This window comes from Acipenser ruthenus, chromosome 22 (genome assembly GCF_902713425.1).
Source record: "Acipenser ruthenus chromosome 22, fAciRut3.2 maternal haplotype, whole genome shotgun sequence".
Lineage (NCBI taxonomy): Eukaryota > Metazoa > Chordata > Actinopteri > Acipenseriformes > Acipenseridae > Acipenser > Acipenser ruthenus.
The window spans coordinates 25087084-25106934 of NC_081210.1; the positions used below are offsets into that span (position 1 = coordinate 25087084).

At 38.9% G+C, this 19851-nt stretch overlaps 1 protein-coding gene across 4 annotated transcripts in view; it reads right to left on the reverse strand.

The window, feature by feature from the left end:
• Positions 1 to 19851, reverse strand: part of LOC117431674 (transcription factor COE1) — a 139707-nt gene that overhangs the window by 31032 nt on the left and 88824 nt on the right. For 2 of the 4 annotated variants that reach the window (XM_058996224.1, XM_058996222.1), the window contains exons 7-10: positions 19727 to 19808; positions 16411 to 16528; positions 7743 to 7873; positions 5060 to 5186 (exon numbers count right to left, since the gene is read on the reverse strand). In XM_058996224.1, coding sequence (XP_058852207.1) covers positions 5060 to 5186; positions 7743 to 7873; positions 16411 to 16528; positions 19727 to 19808 — 458 coding nt within the window. Of the gene's footprint in view, positions 1 to 5059; positions 5187 to 7742; positions 7874 to 16386; positions 16529 to 19726; positions 19809 to 19851 lie in introns of all 4 variants that reach the window. The other 2 variants (XM_058996223.1, XM_058996221.1) reach the window with 1 other exon arrangement.

Consider the following 19851-nt stretch of genomic DNA (forward strand, 5'->3'; position numbering starts at 1 on the left):
AAAGTGTTATAGTTTCTCATATAAACTGCTGCCTCTCTCCATTACATTGTATGCTTTCCTTATGTGAGTGATGCATTTTTAAATATAGAGTATTATCCTCCCTATCTAATCAGTTGTGGCACGCTCCTTTTAAAAGGAATCTGAATGAAATCCTCGTTTTGAGCTTGCTTTTAACATTTAGGGTCAATGTCAAATCTTGGATGTGACCTAGGACTTTCACACCACAAGAATTAATATGGGATCTACCATTTCATCTGAATACAGACACACACACACACACACACACACACACACACACACACACACACACACACACACACGCACACACACGCACACACAAGCTAAAGGGAAACAACATATAATAGAACGCTACTATGTAGCATGTATAATTTCTATCTTTCATTTAAATCAGATACCAGGCAACAAACTGCAAGCTTTACAATCACTGTGCATCAATTCTATATTATTATGGAGTGTAGCTACAATATATTTGGAATGAAAATGCATTTGATAAAAATGGGTCTGCGCACAGCACTGCACCAGCGATCCATTGCCACACATAGTTTGCATAGCTGCTAATTGGGTCTTGTTTTCGGGCTGCTCTTCAGATCTAGTGGCTTTGTTCAAGGCTGCTCAGCACGAGGGTTTACAGGCACTGCTACTCCCACAGGGAGGCAGACTGAAGGCTCCGCTGAGGCATCTCGATTCCTCCTGACAGCCTGCCTGTCTCTAGTCAACCGCTTCCCTATTCTGAATTTATTTACAAACCCCAGACTGTGTACGTTTGATATTTTCTCTGTTGATCGTGTACTGCATCTATGCAATGTAAATAATTAATTGAGTATAAGCACTGTGCTGTGAGCAGGTTCGTTTGAAATGCAGATTTAATTGTGTACTGTGTGGAGGAAAAAAACAACAGCAGTGTAGTGTACTGTACTGTGTGCTTGAACTGAAAAGAACAACAGTACAATATAATGCAGTACGACAAATGTTTAAAAATGTAACATATTAAAACTTCTTGTCAACCATTTTTTAGCACGTTGTTTACTGCACTAACATTCATTAAAAATGTACATATGCACTCTGACATGCAGTGTCAATAAATATACATACTCTTTTTAATCCCAATCACCACAGCTGAATATAGATATCAGTGGATTTAAGTTTGGTGACAAATTGAAATCACGTACTGGTAAAAACAACATTTTTATCTTGATAACTGTATAGCAGAAACATGTATGTGAACTAGTTTGGCTTACTGTGAGTAAAAGATACAGGTATCCCATAGGCGAATCGATTGGTTTGGGACAGTGCAGCATTGGTAGCCTCTACTTGGTTTATTTAATTAGCTTTCATTGCTATTGTAGTTTCCAGTAGCAGCTGATTAGTTTCACCAGCTGTCAATGTCTAAATCCGTTGCCAGCTGCCACTGACTTATGTAAATTGTCTATGATTAGTACCCATTGGCAACTGGACCCTGGGAGATGCCAAATGGAACCTGGTTGGAAAACCAAGTAGGAAATCTCTCATCAGTTCAAATCTCAGCAGACCAATGGTCACTGGACCCAGCAGGGAGAAGCATTGCTATAGTTTGCATTACAATGCACAATCCTGCACTTTCTTCTGACTACCGAACCCACCGAGTGAGCTAACAAGATGAAACCACTCATTTCACAACCGGTTAGATCATCACAAAATACAATGCATAGTGGTACTGTTTGTTATATGACGGGGCAGGAAGCTAATTTGGAAAAGGCCACCATCTGGCACCTGTTTATACCAGCACTGTGCAATTCATGGGCTCCTACTGGTCCATCTACACAGTCACCAAATGGCTGGAGGAACAAGCCAAATCTGCACAGTAAACCAGATGACCAGACTGCTTCTGCCAGCCACAGCGCTAGGGCTAGCGTGTCAAAAAAGCCAAACCCAGCCCTTCATTTTATTTTTATATCATCCAGCAATACCAGGTGTGCTGCAATGAGAATTCCCTTAAACTGATACTATTTACCTTGTTGAGTTATTGCATAGTGTCAGGTGTTCTGCTGTTTTAAGGGGGAGGTACTAGTCTGGCTGATTTGAAATACGCAATATGAATATGCAATACCACCTTAAATCAGCTTGCTCATGTCTCCCATAGCTATGGGAATGCCACATCAGAAGGGAATGATACTATGGTATACAGTATAATAGCATTAGAATAGAACAAGATCAGCTCTTGGTGGGGTTCGTACAGGTCAAGGGAAGAGACTCCCTGCACATACAGGACAGTCTCTTTACAATGCCTTCTGTTAATGGATCTGTTTTTTTAATACACACACTCTGATCATTTCTAATTGACAAAACATGAACTGCTCCTCTTTGCTTTAATAATATTTTGAATTAAAACATATGCAACTTTAATAAATGTGTCGGATGTGGATATTTCATTATTCACGAAAAAAAAAAAAAAAGTTATTGGCTGTTCAATCTCCTCTTTTATTTGGCAGTTAGTTTTATAAAAAGAGAGTACGTGACCTTGACTTGAATGAGGTAACAACGGTCAGGATTAAGTTTCGTAACTCACATGTTGAAGAAATTGCCAAATGAGCGTGTCAAAGGTCATCTCCCTCTGCTACAGAAAGCACTTAGCAGCCAGACAAGGCCGTTTACAGCCAGGTAGCCTGGAGGGATGTTTTGTTGAATGATGATTCAAAATAATTTCTTCTAAATGAGACCTGACCACCAAAACGTTGCCTAATTAGAGAGGGGGGCAGAAAAGGAAGCTATGCCTGACTGCTTTTAGCAGAACTGACCAACCGACCCCCCTTTCCTCCACCTCTTATACCCGCAAATAACTGCTCCAAACAATACATTGAAAAAAAGGTCTGTTTCCAACAGCAGAAGCATAAAACACTTGCAACAAGTGATCCCTCACTGTTTCTAAGCCAACAGAATGAGACCTAATTCCTGTAAGAAAATGTTTTGGCCCTCTGTGGTTTTGTAATATGTTCCAGAACACCACATTTATCCAGTGCAGTACACAGTGAAAGTAGCCTCTTCCACACTGGAATGTTTCTGCGGAATGTAACTGTATCATAACATCTATCCAGGTCACTTCCTGCACTGGGTTGCCAGGAGCTGGTCTTGTGTTCTCTCTCCTAGAAAATTCTGGCAAAGGGTTAACATGCAAGGCTAGGCCAGCAAGTCTCACATCTACCAATACATAATATGTAAGAACCCCTCTCCACAACAGTTCACTCTGCACAATGGGAGTTCTATTTTCAGAAACAACATCTTCTAATTAGACAGTGGGACTGTTTCTACTCAAGGAAGGTGTAGAAACCAGTGTTGAATCAATAATGCATTTGGAAGGCAGACCGCACACCCAAGATCAATTCAGTAAAATAGCTTGAGTTAGACAGAAATGATTATGCTGTTTGTGTCCACTGTGTGATTTGTTTATCCACGTGAGGCTCAAAGAAAGTAAACCATCTTCACAGATGAAACTGTACGATTTTACCGGCTATCATTAAACATCTTTGTTCCTCAAGTCTAGCGCTGCCAGGTAAGATGTAGCAATTGCTAACACAGTAACAAGCAAAATCTCCTGGCTATTATTTCTCTGGTGTTCGCTCGCAAAAGGCTCTGGCTCATTATAGAGCTCCTTAAATTGGTCTGGGATTTCTTCCACTCAGTGTGAGACTTCTGCTAAATGGTTTGGAGCCACTTTCCTCTATTATGTAGAATCAAACTTATTACAAACAAAATTTTCCTCCAGGGCCATGCTTATAATTTTCAATTAGATGAAACAAAGTTAGTTGTAGGCGCAAAGAGGGCTTGATCTTGAACTGGTATGTGGTTTGCGCTGTGTGGGAAAGGTGGGGGAGTCTTGACTAGAAGCAGAACATTTACTGAAGATTTAATGGTTTAAAATGGCTTCAAGATTGGAGGCCTGCAGGAGTTGGACTTGTTTTCCTGGTTTAAATGTGACCTACTCCTGCATGTGTAGTTAGGATACTCTAATTATGCACATGCTACAATTATCCTGAAATAATATTTACTCCTATTTAGTTTTCTTTCTAATAGATGCTATTAAGACAATGTGGCTGAAGTTACAGCACGGCTATGGCAACCTTGCAGTTAACCGATTTCCATCCAGCACTTTATTTTTTAGATCACCGTTATCAGTTTTATGTACAGATATTCAGTTTAGCAATATTATTTTAAAAATAGGCCATTGCTTAATCGTGTATAATTTATGTTGCTGCTATATTTTACTATCCAACCCTCTAGTGACCTGTTTGTATGCAATATTTTTTTAAAAGTCTACAGCTGCTTTCTTAAACATTGCAGTTACATTAACCAGCAGCACTGGTGTCCTGTTTGCGTCCTCTAAGCTGTAATGTATTATTGCTATTCTATACCAATCCTTCTGTTCACAAAGGCATATTATTCATCTTCCTTGTCCCTACTGATAAAACCTAAATGGCACAAGAGCCCATGTCTCACAAATCTACAACCCCCGCCCCCCCCCCCCAACCCCCCGCATAAAAAAAGACACATTTCGTATTACCCTTATCTTTGCAATATACAGGATGTTACTGCCTGTGAGAACCCTGTGCTTCATGTTAACCTCTGGTATAAAGGAAATGAGTGGAATTCCACAGTAGGAGCCTCAAGTACAGTGGTATATCTTTGAATATATTATTCCTCCACTACCAGGTTTTTTCCTCTCCTGGTTTATAATTATGAAGTTACTCGCCATGAGCTCCACAGGACCCCAATGGAGACTAGATGACTTTATCTGAAGGGTATACAGGTTATATAAATAGATCAATAAATAAATAAATACATACACTTCAGTACTGACACTGCAGTATTTTGAACAGACTTGCAGGTCATCCATATTAGTCCACTTGTTTTGCATTGCACGGCAGAACCATAGCAGATTTTTTAAAAATCTTAATTGCAGTGACACAACAGCCAGCCTGGCATCTCTTCATTGGAATATAATGAAGTGTGTGTGTGTGTGTGCGTGCGTGCATGCGTGCGTGCGCGCGTGTGTGTGTTTGCTCACCTGTGTAGATGAACCTCCCGGGGGTCCCCTTGCAGAACTGCTTGGACTTGTAGGACAGTGTGACTTCCACCACCCCGGGGATGTGCCTCGGTGGGGTTTGCACTCGAATTGCATGGGGAGTGATGAGCTGGAGGAGGAACAGAGAAGCCACAATAACAGCAGTCAGGAGCCTCACAAACCTGCCAGCACAGTCATCACAGCCGCTCTTCATCGGCAGGTCTCAGTAAACAAAAGCTTCATAAAGAAAACAGAATTAACTTGTCAAGTCACTAAAAAAAACCAAACAAACATAAAAAAACACTTCTCTTGATATTATGCACTGCAGAACTCTTGACAATATTTACAAGAGTGTTCCAAGCGATTACGTGTGTGTGTGTTCCCTCTAAGAGGCTTCTTTTCCTTCTTTTTTCTCTGAATATTTGCTGGCGTCTATGTGCGAAATATCCCTGGGTTCAATTGCTGTACAGTATGTGTTATTCTATTATTCTAATGTTATTCTGTATGCATGAGTGTTATAAGACTGCCTGCATTATATTTGAGAATGCCGTATTTAATGCATCTGCATGTTATTTGTAAACTTATACACAATGTGTGTGTCTGAATAACACTATTGTAGCAAGGTGATTTCATTCACTGCAACTGAAGGCAAATCATCATTAAAAGTACTATTGGACTGTTTACAATGAACATTTTTATTGTATGAGACTCTACACTGCACACCCCTGCTTTACTATGATGGCTGAGAGAACACCTGTAGTCACACAGCAAATATAATACAGAATGACTCAGAAGAAAAATAACCGCACAGCAAAGTAAGCCATGCATGGATCTGTTCATTAGACTAACTGATTGTTATCTACACACCCAGTGATAAATATCAGAGCAGCCAAAACACTCCTTATCAGCTCCTCTACATCCTGTAATGCCAGATAAACATTCCTGCACCAAGAGCAACCTCCACCAGGACTGGGCTCTAATTGGAAACATGCTTTCCACTCTGTTATTTCATTCCAGCACCATCTGCACAGAATAAGTTTGCTTGATTTCTTGATATTGCAATGTCAGACTCTGCTGCACATTTGGGAAGTGCATTTTAAATATATAAAAACAGCAACATTATTTTCTGTGGGTAAAAAATATATAGAATAGCAACAATTAACACATTTCAAAAGTCACCTGAGAGAGATTGGATTATTGAAAGCCAAAGTGTTTAATTTATTATTATTTTAAATATTTATTTTAAGGACATAAACTCTTATATTGCAGGAGATATATATCCTGGCATATATAGTATTATTGTTAAGGTGTTTGAAATATACATATATGGTTAACGAAGCCTTTCTCTCACATTATTAACAATGGGTATCAGGAAATCAGATCTAGTCCCTTTTGGCAATGAGGCTGGGGATATTGCCTCAGTCGGGTTCCCTTCTGTTAACACTCAGAGCTGGGTGGGCCCCTGGGAGGAACGAAGGGAGGGAGGGTGAGGTGAGGCAAACTCCTCATTCAGGGGCCACAGGAACAGCTAAGGGTCCTGTTCAGATAGAAATTGTTGCCATATGTGTGGACTCCCTGTAGCCAAGTTAAAGGGATGCTGGACACAAACAATGAGGCATATATGTTTATTTTGAACAGACTTGGATTTGATTTCCAGATATCGGTTGTTAATAATCTGAGAGAAATGACAGAGTCAGCTATTGTACCAGTTTATTTCTTTCTTAAGAAAAATGTTATACCATATAGGCTTATGTACGTCTCTCTGAGATCTGAGTTGCAATCAATTATACATTTCTATAGCCTACACTATGCACATTGAATTTTTCACCAAACTATTAGCTGCAGCCTGAATAGCTTAAAAAAAAAAAATTCCCTCGAATGGTCACAAATAATTACACTGAGGTTTATATGGGAACAGTGCAAACAGTGCAAGTACTACAGAGTAGGGACCTTTGAAGTGGGAAGTGGTAGATTGAAAATACAATATTCAGCGTGACGGGAAAGTCATAGTGCTGGATTTACAGTAAGAAGTGCCATGCTGTATGCTCAGATTGCAAAAATATACAGTAGTGAAGTGACGATTCCCTGAGTTCCTGCTGAGCTTACTGCTATAAGTACAATATATTTAAAGAATGCAGGTCCTCAAGCAGACCTTTAACAGTATGGATGTATCACATTAGACTGGTGTTTAGCTGTGAGGCGCTAGCTTTTTCAAAGCACATTTGCTGTCAGTGCTTTATTTTCAGACGAAAAACAACTCTTCTCTTTGTATACCATGGGTTTAGCTTTCAAGAGCAACTTGGTAGGGACGTGAAACATCAGTTACCTTAACTTATGCATTCTTCTTGTCGTTTAGACTTTGTGTTATTTTCAGTTGTCAGAACCTCATAAGTAGAGCTTCCAAGTCCAACTAGTACAGCATCAGTGGTGCAGTCAAGCTGGAATGTGCCGGAATTCTATTACAAACTCCTTCTTTAAGAAGAATGCTTAAGACGAAGACGACAGCAACAGTGTATCAACTACGACTGTGGGCACAAACAAAGCTGCATGACTATTATATGTGTCACTAAAAGTTCAGTATACAAATCGAATGTGAATTTGTATAATAATTCTTGTTTAAGAAAATCTAGAGTTCTGGTACCGTCGGATTCAGGACTACACCACTGTACACCATAGTGTAACTCACCTCACTCCAGACCAGCATGGTACCGAATATGACTTGCAAGCCGTCAAAGAAATTATCTCCAATTATGATGACTGTAGCCCCTCCTGTAGTCCATCCCTCGCTGGGGCTGATGGCTTTGATGCATGGCGTGGCTGTGTCCAGCAAGAACAAGGGGAAACAGACAGACACAACATCTTTTGTCAGTACAGAGGCATAGATATTCTTAAACATATATAAAAAACAGAAACCTTCTATTGATACTGGGAGCTTGAGATCCCTGAAACCACTCAATTAGGTGACCTTTCCTGGTTTTTCATGCTCAGTCTGAATGAAGGAAGATATAAGAAAGCCACAGTGCTCTCTGTAAATAACCAAGGAACACAAGAGCTGGAGTTAATACTTGAAAAACTTGATCTTCTGTGAATCTCAGCCAACTGTATTATATTGTATTTAGTAATGAAAAACACCAGCAGTGTTAATATAGAGTTTAAGTGGTGTTATTGAGATCCGCCACTGTTTAGATTATTAAAATGAGACCCTGTTTAGTTTAGGCCCCCTTACTGTGTCGCCCTTAAACCTGATTGAGGATCCCTTATAAAGTAAATAAAAAATGACTTTATTTTAAAAGACAAATACATCAAACTGGGTTCCACGTTGATTGAGCTTCACAAATGGCAGCTTATTTACATTGCAAAACCAAAAGAAAAATAACATAATTAAAAAGGTATTAAATTGTAATTATATACACACACACTTTACAATACATGAACTGCAATGTAATTATATAGTAATTAGTTCAATTTTGCCCAATAACTATTTCAGTCATTAATATCCTATTCGTAAATGTTTTACTTAAGGATGGAAATGGTGGTTATGGTGTTCCTGATAAAGAATACAGTTATCATTGTAGGGCAACTTAGTGTAACACACTACTACACATATTCACAGTGAAATATATGGCTGAATAATACTGCACATTTGAATATCACTGCTGAAAAACTGAAAGAGACATTTTAAAAATGAAACCTTTCTGTGCCAGATATAAAATATTAAGCAACTGTAAAAGGTGGTTGTAAACTGTTAGGCTGATCCGATCATCACTCTAACCACACAGATCAGCACTTACAATTATAATGTAATGTGGGTATATCTGTAGTGTACTACGTTGTACAACAAGCATTTGCCAGGAAAAAAGCATTGAGGGAAATGTTGCCTGACTTTAGTTTGCTATTAAAATGATGCTGCAAGTCAACAACAGATAGATAATAACTAAGATTAGAAAAAAGACGCACTATGTCTTCTAGGAGGCGTTCCGCTGGACCTTTGATTGTTAAGGGTAGAATTACCAGTGGCTTTGCTCGACACCTGGTATAATTAAGTAATCTGAGGGTTAAACTGAGAAACATCACTCAGCTCCCCTTTGTTATAACACTGATCACTTCACAATAAAACCCCTCTCTCCCAGGGGCCCTCTGAGGAACAGAATGTTAATGCGGGTGATTCCGCACACACTTTTATTAAATATTACGTTGCCCCGCTTGTTTGAGGGTCTCGCGGACCTGATTGTTTTACGAGAGCCGTGTAAATGTCATTCCCATCTCGCTCGCAGCAGGCAGACAATTTTGAGTCCTTACAAGAGTCGATCAAAGGGCAGGCGCTGGGGGAATTGCTGAGAAAACACGGACAAGCGATAAAAATCTAACACATTAATTGGTTTAAATTTCATTTCAGGATGTTGAACTTTGGCTCGAGATTCTAATGCCGCCTTGCAAGCTGGGGCGGACTAATTACTAGAATTCCAATTTGCTTCGGGTGAACAAAAAAAAAAAAGACGAGAGTTATGAGGCAAAGCTTTCAGCTTAAATACACATTAAACAGGTAAAGTTGTCTGTTTAGTGGATGTCACAGGAGATGAGACTTAACTGCTCCATATCTCTCCATGTCAGTTACATATGTATGAGTTTGTATCTCACAAGGGGGGATAGAAAAGCTTGTACAGTGCTCTACCAGGTACAGCCCACCGCGTATTAAAGCTAAATGAATCTGAGCTATTGACAAGCAGAGCAGCCCCAAAGCATGTCTACAGCAGATGGCACTATGGTAGTGGGTTTAGCATCTTATCATTGTTGCAATAGGTCAGGCCAGAACCTGAGCCCGAAGTCTTGGTATATCATGTTTCTTTATATCAACAGCAGCAGGTATGGAGAGGACAAAGTGTCCTATTAAGGGGATTAAAGAAAAAGGCAGTCTGTATTTGAGCCTACTGACCCCAAGGGCTGCCAGTGAAAGGGACCAGCCAGGAGGAGATTACAGTCACTCCGGCCCCAGCATCACCCAGCATGACCCATGTAAAAGGACCAGGACGCCCCATGCTGGCTGATTCAAAGGAATAGAATTAAAATGTTCTTACATGCTTGTGGCAATGTCTCCATGCACAAGTGCTTTTTTTTCCATTGTCGCGCAATATATCACAGGCTTATTCACGGGAACATAAAGTAAGTTCTGTGTGCTGCAGCACAAAAACTAAAAATAAATAAATAAAGGAATGGCATCATTATCCTAAACTTTCTCTCAAAATGATGTGGAGAACTGGAAATAAATAATAAAAACGAAGTTTAAATTCAAATAAATGTAAACTCAGACTTAATTAATGTCGGTACTAGTACTGGGAGCGCAAAGTAACAAAGTAACTTTTGATACACAGTTCAAGGATAGAAGAACAATTGAGACGGCTCTCCTATGAGGGTACTGATCAATGCATGCCAAGCTTCCTTGAGGAGAAATGATTAGAATGTTTTAAATCTCTTTCTGTGTCTTCTCCTCGACACCACTACAGAAGGCAGTAATATGAACTTAAGAAGACAAAGGCGTAAAGGTTCTCAACAGCTGCTGATCTATCTAAGGGGTGGGGGTGGGGGCAACAAACAGAAAAATTTCAAAATCTGCTTTTAGAGCAAATCTTTTTCTGGGGCACTAACTCACAGTGCTGAAGCTTACCTTTTCTAATTAAGGAACAACCAGAAGGAGGGTGGTTGATGTTTACGGTTTTTATACTCCCCTGAGAGGTCAACTGACCCACAAGGGCAAGGCCACACAAGAGTGAAATGGCTCTGTGATGAGAATGGCTTATTGGGGTTTGAGAGCTTAGAGGAAGTCTGTCTCAGCTCAGGTGCTCCAACTGCACCCTGAGAGGGGAGTGATTCTGCATATTTGAGAAACGAAGTGAAGGGATGGAAAAGGAAACAGCATAAAAAAAGCTACGCAGCTGGAATTAACTATAAATACCCCCAAATTGTTAGTGGTTTTAACAGTTTTTAAAATCCTGTGTCCCTTTACAGTAAAAGTGAATCTGCTGCTGCGTAACACTGAATACATAAACCTGCTTCACGGCTATTGAGCTCAGTATCCAACGGTGTGAATTTTACCACCGCTTCACAGTGGAGTGTGTTTGAAATTGAAAAATGAATCAGCTAGCAATACTTCAGTTTGTGTTTTTTTTGGAAGTCTATAACTGTAATGTAAAATCCCCTTTAAATGGCTATGTGCTTTGATAAAATCAAAAAAGTAAATGTCTATTTTATTTCTCAAAACTGAAGTATGCTTGTCCAGTGGCTTAGTACTTTTTTAAAGGGGAACTGTACTCAAAATAACAAGGCTCTATAAATGGTCTGTACACAAAACAAATGCATCTCGCTGCGCCAATTTTGTTAGTCAAGCGATTGGCCAGTATTTCAATTTTCTTGTCAGCTTTCTGGGTCAGCTGGAAATGCAGGCCGCTGCCATATTGGATCCTTTCTGGCGCCGCGGTTACATCATATCGTTGACAGCCCCCCACACCAATGAACGCTGGCAGGGTGAATTATGTCAGAATGCAAAGCGTTCGGGTGCAAAAATAACAAAATGAAAAAGTATTTTTTGTGTGCCTAAGCCTTTAAACCAACAAAGGGCAGCCATAACAAAACAATGGCTACATATGATAGTAATGGGGCATCTGCTCAATAGAATACTATGTGTGACTATAGAGCGAGTCAACGACAGGATGTCACACAAAGCACAACGGAAGAGAGCTCAATACATTCAATGTTAATTTGTTTTAATGGTTTTTATACGATATACTGCTCAAGGAGAGGCTGAAAATGCGTCAAAAGCTTGTTTTGATGTTTTCTATTGAAATGGTTATATATTCATTTGCATTACAGTTCCCCTTTAAGTACCAGTATTATTTAAAATGCTATTGCATTAATAACCCTCTGTATCAGACAGTTTACATTATTACTAACAGAGGCATGGGATCGCAAGAAGCTGGCAGTCATGATTCAGACCTACACAGTGTAGGACTGTCCAAGCTGTACTCGAGAAACTGTGACTTTAACCAAACTTGTAAAACTTGCCTATACTATGTAATGACCAGGGTATCAGTACGATATTGTGTTAATATAACTGTATTTGAATGTTTAGTGAAAAATACAGAACAGTGTGAAAAACATAACAACTCAGAGGCCTTCATTTCTTTTCATATCTGAGAATTATTATGAGCTTTATTTAAGCATTACAGACTTTAGCTTACTAGAAAGAAGATGAAAAAAGGACAAATGTCATTAAACAAATTAATACATACCAAATCTACTTCACTTGACATGTGACTACAGCAAGTTGAACATGCAGCAATGTGCTTAAGGGAAGCAATCCAGTCTCTCCAGGATAAATTAAGCAGTATTTATTTGTATTTTTTTTATATACCAAATCGAAGGACAAGCTGTAATGCCATTTGGAAGGGCTTTGGAAATCATAAACTCCAAAGATGAACAAGCGTACTGGAACAATCTGTGATGCTAATCTTGGCCTAAGTTGATTTTTTTACAGGCGCTGAAATTGTGCGCGGATTAACCAGATGGTCGACCGAGAATCCATCTGATAGGATTAAACTTTGGTGCCTCCCTCTGCTCCATCTGCTCCACACATTGCTTAAACATACAGTTCGGTACAACTCTGCAGACGGTGTAAGGAAACAACAGAATGACCAAATGGGAGCTTTTGCCATTCTCTTCCTAGGGGCAGCTGATGGTGCTGTTTGCCTACGGATACTTCTTTTGCCATGTTTGAAAATGATTTAAGCCCCAGACTGCTGACCACATGGTAATGCTAACAACTTTATACATTGATTTTGTTTCCAAAACTTTATTCTGGTGTATGCTGTATTATGGTGTCTTCCTAAACAGTTACTGACTAGATTTGAAATATATGGGAAGATGCTACTGTCTAAAACCCTGTAACACATGCTTTTCAGATAAGAAATAATTGGGCGTGGTTATAGAAAAAAAATGTATGATCCTTAATCCAGAGTCTAGTATGGTAACTGTCATCTTTCTCAGCTGTTTCTAGGCAAAGCCTTTTCATTGAAAAAAAGATTTTTTTTTATCTCCTTAAATTCCTTTTTTTATTACTGTAACAAATACTGTAAAAGATGTATTTAAATCCCTGGAATACCAAAAAAGAAAGTTATTGGATTTGGATTTAACTCAGTTTAGCTCTGAACATTAGTTAATGAATAATCTGTACAAGTCATTAGAGATTATTAAAGGAATTTCATCTAACCCGAGTTCAGAAACAGATTTGGTCAATTGTAAAGACGGTGGCATAATGTTAAGACGTGTTGTCTGAGGAAATGTGTGCTATTTAAAGGAGGCCTAGCCTCATGAAGCATATGTAGTTTGAAAGACAGTCTCACAGGGGAAATGTCTTGTCTGTTTGTGGTTTTTTATCCTTCGAGCATCTGAAATGCCCTTTTTCTGAATAACAAAAACAGAGAGAAGAGGACCTGTCTGACATATTTTCCCTCTGATACTAAATGGTTTTAGTGCTTTTTTTATATTATTATTATTATTATTATTATTATTATTATTATTATTATTATTATTATTATTATTAACTTGGCAGACTAGACAATTAACACAAAATAGATCATGGTGCCGCATTGACATGAAACTTACAAGAGGACAGTCATTAATACAAATTTTAAAGGACCAGCAACACATTTTGCACTATACCACTCATTTGTTTTATCATTAGTAGCCTATAAGCCAAATGTATACTGTCCAGTTATTCAGGGGTGCAGTGCTAAATTGTACAATTACAAACCACCTGCATATTAATAGAATAGGTGTGTTTCCTATTCCTACACAGATGGAGAGGTTAGCGGCACATGTGCACAGTCTATTGCTCCCAACACATAGGGGAAACCAGAAATGTCATATACGTTTGTTTTCAAGGTTGTAAGTACACTCTGCTTTTAGGGAAAATTAGGTATTTGGCTGTTCACCTCAAAAATGGATTGAGCACAACTGGCAACACACGAGAAAAAGCGGACTGGGAAATTCCCTCAATAATTGCGACTGTTTAAAACATGCTTTCAAAAACGTTCTTAACAAACGGACGCAATTGTAAGTGTCACAATTGCCTGCAGCTTTCATACATCTTGTTATAATATTTGAGAACCCTCATTTGCACTATCCGCCTTTTTTGCGAATTTATGCAGGAACGCCCATAATTACATATTTATCTAAGGTTGAAACACAAAGAAAAACAGCTGCCGCAAAGCATTTCCTAAAAAGTCGCAAATAGCATTGCGACTGTCTAGTAAATTTCATCCAAGACTTCCGACTTGTTTGCAACTGGTTTGCGACTATTGTGACAGGCGCAACACTTTAGTAAACCTACCCCTAAGCCTAAGATATTCTATTTAAAAAAAAAGAAAAATGTGCTGATTTTATTTTAAAGTGTTACAGAATGCAAATGCATGTGTAAAACGCATTTGTGTAAAAGCTGTAATAAAAGCATTTCTCAGGAAAAAAAAGAAAAAACATAAATTGGTACTGAATTGTAATTCCAAAACTGTCACTCCCAGCCCTCATGTTAAAGTGTAGCAATAGTGTTTAAAATATATCCCACTCTCTTGAAACGATGCACTCTGTTACCCTAGAAATGTGGGTCTGTCAAGTTATGACTAAAAGGTGATTAAAGGTGGTATTGAAAGTCGATCACTCTGTTTCCTGCAACTGCAAAATGACCTTAAACCAGAGAATGCCCCATGTTTATGTGCAGATAGATTTTGAGTAGATTAATGACAATTTGAGTGTTTTTAATATAATTATTAATGCACATTATTGCTCTTAGCCAACGGTGTATTTTACTATTGTACTTTGTATTAGCATAAGAAATATAATTTTAAAAAATCCTTATGAATTCCAATGGAATAGCTGTCATTCTTAAGTGTTTAAGAAAGGTCTGTAAAGAACTGGAAAGAGACAACCTCACATTTCAATGTCACACACAGCAACTGCATGGTCATTACAGGTCACTGCCTTGTAATGTCAGACATCCTCAGTAAGTGTTAAGTACTGGTTTGAAGCTTATTAATGAATGCATTTGTCACATCCCCTTTTAAGAGCTGTGTCTGAGGCAGTTTGACCAAACAGCCCCCTAATGAGGATGGAGTGAACACCCCAAACAGGAGGCCATACATCACAACCCCACCATGCCGTCTCCAGATGTGAAGGCAGGGCATTGCTTTTCTATGGCAGGGAGATTGGTTATTTGTTACACCTTAATTAGGGGGAGTAGATACTGAGGAGCAGTTGTCATAAGCATGTCTTGCATCGCTGAACAGATGGTTGCAGGATGTGGGATAAGTCTCAGCATATTCCCTGTCTGTTTATCAGGGCCCTTTCCCATTTCTTTTCCAACATTAACCTTCCACCATCTCCAGTCTACTGCCTGACAAGCACCTTCGCTGGTGAGCCTGCAATCTGCATAAGGGCAGTATCGCCATGCAATTGGTGTAGCTGTACTGCTAGCTAGCTGTAACGCTACACAAAGTGATTTAGTCATTTCTCCTAGGCAGCCTGTCAGATCGATGTGCCTTGCTTTGCCTGGCTGCATATTAAATCATTAGATAATAAAGTGTTAGAGCATGCAAACTGACAGGGTCTTTGCACTATCGTTTTTCTCAGAGCAGAGTGTTTTGCCACAGGGAACAAGTAGACATAATTGAAGTGGCGTTTGACTCCTGCTAGTGTTTTCAGAACCTATCCAGCCATTTAAAACGGCATTATCTGCAGCAATCTTCTTTTTTGCATGTCACAAACATTGCTCTCTTCTCTGTTCCTGAAGGCAAAATTGTGACTGGTAAGCCAACAGGTACAGTAAGCAGGCAAAAGAGATGAACAGCAGTCTCTTCACTGGGTTCAAGTTCATGGCATTTTAGTTTTCTTAAATTATTTAGGATGGTTGTGTTTCTTTTTTAGGTCAGTTTTGTAAAATAAGCCCTGGATATATACCTTACATTAAGGTGTATATCACTCCCTACAAAGTAAAGTCTTAACCTTTGAACCCCTGGATTCATCAATACCTCTTGAGTGTGTCACCATTCACTGCCACTGATGCTGTTATTAATCGGTACAAAAACATGGTGATTGATTGCTTGCTTCAGGATAAGCAGCTACGTTAAAAACGGTTGGAGGTTATGTAAGGGGTTAAGAGGTCTGTACAGGACAGACGACTTCCGTCTTCAGTGATACATTCCCTCACTCACTCCTGGTAACACACGAAACAAGGTCTCAACTCACAATCACCCGACAAGGCAATCCAATGAAAAAGATCTGCCTACCATGTTCCAGATAAGAGGGCGTACCTTCAGAGGGATCGAGCCTCCGAGCCCTCCGCCCGTGCTTTGAGTTGTTGTGCACAAACATGTTGTCTGAGACCGCAAGGACATGGCCGTCCACATTTACTGTTGTGGAAACAACAACCTGCAAAGAGATAGAAAAGCACAATTTAATACTGTGTAGAGTGGGACTCATTCAAAGGGGTACCCTGATGCCTTCCAGCAAAAACTAAAAATGATAAATAGTGAGCAAGTTGAGTTTAATACACGATGGCACTATGTGGTTGCAAGTACAGAGCGACCAAATTAACTGGACAAAAAACTATTTGTTGGAAAAGATAAAAACAATAACTGCAAACACATTCATTTGAATAAACTGAGAAAATAAATATTTATATCATGGGGACCATTGATGGCAAATATAGGCATGTTGCTGTAATCCCATTGGGGTACTACATAGCACAGTAATGAAATATAATCATAATGGTGCAATTATATCTATAGCTTAAAAAGTTTCTGATTGCTTGGAAAAAATGAGAAAGGTCTTAGTCAATTACCACCACAACTAATTAAACACTTGAGTTTACTATCTTTGTCAACATTTGCAAGCTAACTGTTTTCCATCTTCCCATTCCCAATTTGGGATTGACAGCTTTGGAAGTGTTCCAAGCAGAGACCTGCTCCAACCACCATCCCCCCCCCCCCACCCCAAGAGGCAAGAGGATAAATAAATTGTTATCCATAAAGTGATGTTCTTTCACACGACCTCTGATAAACAAATATCACAAACGTTGTTAATTGCTGTTGTAGCTCCCTCCTCACGCGCTGACAGTCTGAGCTGCAATCCACCAACTCCTTTTTAATCCACCTATTATGTCGACTAATTAACTCTGTTCGTTTATTCCCTCTGTCATTATCAGGGCCTGTCAGCTACGTGAGCGCCGCTGTGCAGAAAGGCCCTGGCCCTTGTGATTGATCACCAATAGATTGACATGCAGATTAATTTAATTAAAAATCGCCTCACTTGAGGAGCCAAAGACAATGGCGAGGCGCTAATAGATTTGCTCTTGTAATAACGCAAGCCCCCGGCACCATTACAGAAGGGGTTTTGGACTTATTTTTCTGAATTCCCCAGCCGATTGCTAAGGCTCTTATTTAAATTGCTCTAAAGCTTTGAGAGGTCTCAGCCTCTCAAGAGGAGAAGTGCTTGACAAGACTTGGCAATCGTTGCTTCAGGTCTCAGAGGGAGCTGCCTTATTTTTTGAAGACAGCTTGAATGAAGGCATTGTCAAGGTTTGTGAAATGTTGTTTGTGATTTTCCTTTGGCAGTTGTCATGTCACCTAAGTTATGGTCTCAACAGAGGGTGGAGGACTAACGGATGCTTGTGCATGTCTATTGTGTTACTGCAAGATCTTATGAGTGTTTATAGTGATATGAAGAAATGAGCATCTATGTAGAGTATGTGTGGTCAATGCTACCTCTTTATACATGTAATGCCAATTCACAAGCACTTGCCTTTCAAAATATAGTTCTCATCTACAGTACTGAATAATGGGTTGCACTGTATGCAGTTTTGTGTTTACAGAATTACAAGTAATTGTTTTGTTTTTGCTCATGCATGTTTATTTCAACTTTAAAAAAAAAAAAATGTAAAATGTGAAATTAAGTAGCACTATGCCTACTATTAACAATTATAGAATTGTTTTTTTTTTTTTTTTTTATTGCAAGTATTACTGTTCAGTACTGCACCTGGAATTCCAAAAATGTGAAAATAAAGTTACAGTATGTGTTACCTTTTGCAGATGATGTAGTTAATCAACGTCAATAAACATTATGAGGGGAAAGAAATCGCTTGACTGTTGTATATCTTTAAGACTCACAGATCTTTTTGGCTGTGCTAAAATATTCATTTCCTGTTATTTATTGGTATCACTCATCTTCCTCTTTTCTCTCTGCAGTGCTTCAAAATACAAGGATTTTTTTTCATACATGCACTTTTAGAGCTTTTTAAATAGCGCTGCCTATTCCATGCCTGATACAGAACTGTGTATGCACATTGGTACATTTCTTTATAACAAATGCGAAAAGAATCCTTGAAAAAACTCAGGCATGGTTAGATGGTGAGGTGCTTCATATTGAGTTCAGGGAGGGAAAAGAAAAGATACTTTATACTTGATCACAAGCCTGTGATGCACAGAGAAGAATCCTTTGTGGCCCAATTAAGATAAAACTAAGAGTGAAGGGAAGTGACTTAATACTCAAGTCCCTTCATACATGCCATTTGCAATGCAGATCATATCCATTGTTAGTAGAAAACAATTGCGATTTTTTTTTTTTTTTAGTATTTTTTTATTTTAGTTCAGATGTTTTTAATAATAATAAAAAATGTTGTTGATTTATTTATAAAAATATTGCTTTGCCAACAAACACGTGTTGAAATATAACATTCCATTTCCAACAAATTTCATTATTTAATATGAATGAATACATTAATAAATATAGAAACAGAAAGATAATGTTAAAACAATAACTCTATGCAAAACTGTTCTCTAGTAGCTCATGATAAACATACACAGACATGGCCTACTAGGCTTCAGACTGGCAACAGTTTATTTATTTATACCTGTGAGCAATTCCTGCTCCAGGGAAAATCATTTGCTTGTTGTGAATGCAAAGGTGCAACTAATTGACACAGCCTTTTGTAATTATGCAGCGACTGTTTACATGCTTTGAGCCCGACCGCTGTGAAGCCCAGCCTCTTTGACAGAACATCTTTAAGAAGTCAACTGATTGGTAACCTTTCCCGTGCCCTAACCGATCATTTGCACCAGATACTGACGGCTACAGGGAGATAACGTGGCAATAGATTACCATATGAAAATCAGCACCCGGTCCTGGAAGTATAAATTAGGCATGTCAATGTATAATCATGGAACAGAGACGTGAGTAGGACGTTTCTACCTGTCATGTACATGTACTGTATGCAGTCTTGTTAAAGAACAACAACAATCCATGTGTTACAATACAATGTGTATGTACGTACCATTTTCAGAATACTTCTCTGTGGAGCAGAGGGATTGTCATTTTATTTTAATCTTTTTTAGGCCGTCATTTTTCAAACTAAACACTGTTTTGTTCAGTTAAAGGTCTTGAAACCAAGATTGCCTAGTCAAACCGAAGCGAATATAGACATAAAAGATATCTGAGATTCTTCAATTCTGTTGAGTGTTGACTTGGGATTGACCATCATGGAGTTAGGGATTTTGTTGTTGTTGTTGTTGTTGTGTTTTGGTCCTGTACAGAGTTTTAGGAATATGCTCTTTTATAAATCTCAGGACCTACCTGGAACCTGCGCATGTCCCGAGGATTCCCAGCATTCTTTAGGCAATTCTGGTTGCATTTCAAAAAGAACTTCAAGAAGAACCTGAAACAAAAGAGAAAACAGGAATATATCGACTGTGTTACTC